Here is a 2,500-nt window from a genome sequence, read left to right as displayed (position 1 = left end):
CATTTAACTTAAAATGTACCCGTCTTAGTAGTTTAAGGCCTGTAGGCCTACAAGTATGTGAGGTAGCCTGTCTAGCCAGCAGAAAAGAAAAAGAAACCATGGCAGCCAGCTCCATCGCGTTCACCATGCGCCTAAAGCCGGCGTTTTCCACCACCGAATACGGTCTCAAATCCTGACAAATAAAGTAGGCAATGGACTCTGTAATTTTCTGCGACCTTGGTGAAGCAGATGGAAACTTGTGGGAATGTCCAGCATGGTTTGTTTTGGGTCACGCGTCCTCCGTTAGCATGACCTTGTCTGGGTGGTGACGTTTTAGGTGGGCTCGTAGGTTGGTGGTATCTCCAGAGTATTTCACGTTTTATGTCACACAGCTTGCAAACTGCGATGCTTTTGTCTACGTCGTCGCTTTCCTTCTTCTTTTTAAACCCAAAGTGCTCCCACACATCTGCTTTTAAGCATGAAGGTGCTGGATTTATATTTTCTTGAATCGCCTCGCTCTGACTCCGTAAACAGGAAGAGGTAGACGTCGGCGTCTGTGTAACGTTAGTACGGGTAACTTCCTCTACAGCGACACTAGCGGTTGGCTGACCAAATCGCTCTTCCTGCAACGCGAACGGGGGTAAACACGGGGGATTTGAATGGGACTTATGTATCGATACTCGCGGCTTAAAAATCGATACTTTCTTGGGGGAAAAAATATCGATTTATGTCGCAGAATCGATAAAATTGCTTAGCCTTATTACACACAGTGAGATTATGTGTCCTGTTTTTATTTCACGCATACTATCTGCTGGAGTGTGAAGCTATGGGCTGAGCTCTGTTATCTCAGTGCGGTTTGTATTGTTGAAAAGCTGGTTAATTGCGGGAAACCCTGGAGTCCATGTTGGAAAGTACCAAAGTTACCCTTTAGTCTTGTTGTTGAATGTTACCTTCCTCAGGTGAAAACAGAGCGCGGCAGCTACAGCTGCTCTCCCGAGGCTTTTCCACTCCGTGGACGCTGCCGGTGGGCAGCAGCGAGCCAACGCTTCAGAGCTTAATCGACAGTCTGCTGGTAAACATTTTAAAAGCACATCTATTATTATATACTGTTGCAAGGTTCATTCTTGTATTCTGTGTTTCTACTACAACATGTTTACATGCTTTAATGTTCGAAAAACACTTTGTTTTTCTCATACTGTGTGTCTGAATATACCTGATGTATTTAGGGCTTGACATTAGCACCCCGCTGTAGATTTCGGCAGTGGCGTGTAACACAGTCACTCTCACTAGCCACTTTGGCGGGTGGCATGCCTTTATATTCTAACACTGGTGGCTGGAGTACTGTGCCTCCGCGCGACAACATGGTCTAAGCGCACGGCGTGAAGCGCCTGGTGCAGGTGCGTTTAGGGCATGTATGAATCCACTTTTGCTAGATTAACGGTGGAAAAAAGGGTCCAAAAGGGTTGACCTTAGTGTCTTCATTAATCAGAGGTGTGTTTTGGGCGTAACATACAATCAACCAATCAGAGATCATCTCCCATTCCCTTTAAAAGCCAGGCGCGTTTGGACCTTGGAGCATTGCTGTTATGATGGAGGATCTGCACCGTAATATTTGTATTTGTAATCTTCTGCATGTGTGTGTGCTGCTGTGCGTCCCTGTGTGTGTAACAAGCATAGTGTGCACGTGCTGTGCACGAGCCTAGGAGCATTTTACTAATGCTCTGTTAAAATAACAATGAAATGCTGCGTTATTGACTTTAGACCAGGTTTTTGTTGGTCAATGGTGCCATCACTTCCCGCTGCCTCAAGATAGCAATACGGCCAGAATGCACCTGAACACACCTCCTTGTAAGACCAGCACGCCCAGAATGCACCTGAACACACCTCCCCTGTAAGACCAGCACGCCCAGAATGCACCTGAACACACCTCCCCTGTAAGACCAGCACGCCCAGAATGCACCTGAACACACCTCCCTGTAAGACCAGCACGCCCAGAATGCACCTGAACACACCTTCCTGTAAGACCAGCAAGTCCATGGGCCACAGATGGGTGCAGGTGCATTATTTAAACAGCGTGGGCGCTGGACGGGAAACTGACAACTGCGTCGGACTTTGTGCTATCTATTTATTAAAACGTAAAAAGTGCACAGCCAGCATTTTAACATTATACATACAACAGTCTGCTTTAAGGATCATGATTCTCATGTTGTTTTCTCTACCAGGGCAGCGCAGCCAATCGGCGGCAGGCGAGCAGCTTAAGCCCCGCCCTGTCTCTGGACACAGCCTACTCCAGTATTTGGCAGGACACGCCGGGCAGCTTTGGGCTCACCCCTCGCTCTCAGGGAACTCCCTGCTTCTCCCAGGACTCGTGTTACTCCAGTCTGCAGGCGACTCCCGTCCTGCAGGGGGAGCCCCCCGTCTCCCTCTTCAGTGTTCACAACCCCTTGAGACGTAAACTCGCGGCGAGGTTTCACAGCAGACGATCCGCTGAAGACCCTGACGTCTTTTTAAAGCATTACAA

At 48.2% G+C, this 2,500-nt stretch overlaps 1 protein-coding gene across 1 annotated transcript in view; it reads left to right on the top strand.

Moving 5' to 3' along the window:
- The window catches only part of LOC144513584 (histone-lysine N-methyltransferase SETD1B-A-like), a 26,178-nt gene that overhangs the window by 6,753 nt on the left and 16,925 nt on the right, over positions 1-2,500 (top strand). The window contains exons 5-6 of the mRNA XM_078244697.1: positions 939-1,051; positions 2,202-2,500. The exon at positions 2,202-2,500 is cut by the window's right edge and continues 520 nt beyond it. Of these exons, the coding sequence (XP_078100823.1) occupies positions 939-1,051; positions 2,202-2,500 (412 nt within the window). The remainder of the gene's footprint in view (positions 1-938; positions 1,052-2,201) is intronic.

The sequence above is a fragment of the Sander vitreus genome, unplaced genomic scaffold (assembly GCF_031162955.1).
Source record: "Sander vitreus isolate 19-12246 unplaced genomic scaffold, sanVit1 ctg293_0, whole genome shotgun sequence".
Taxonomy (NCBI): domain Eukaryota; kingdom Metazoa; phylum Chordata; class Actinopteri; order Perciformes; family Percidae; genus Sander; species Sander vitreus.
The sequence above is the reverse complement of the archived record's forward strand: the minus strand, read 5'-3'. Positions and strand labels throughout refer to the sequence as shown.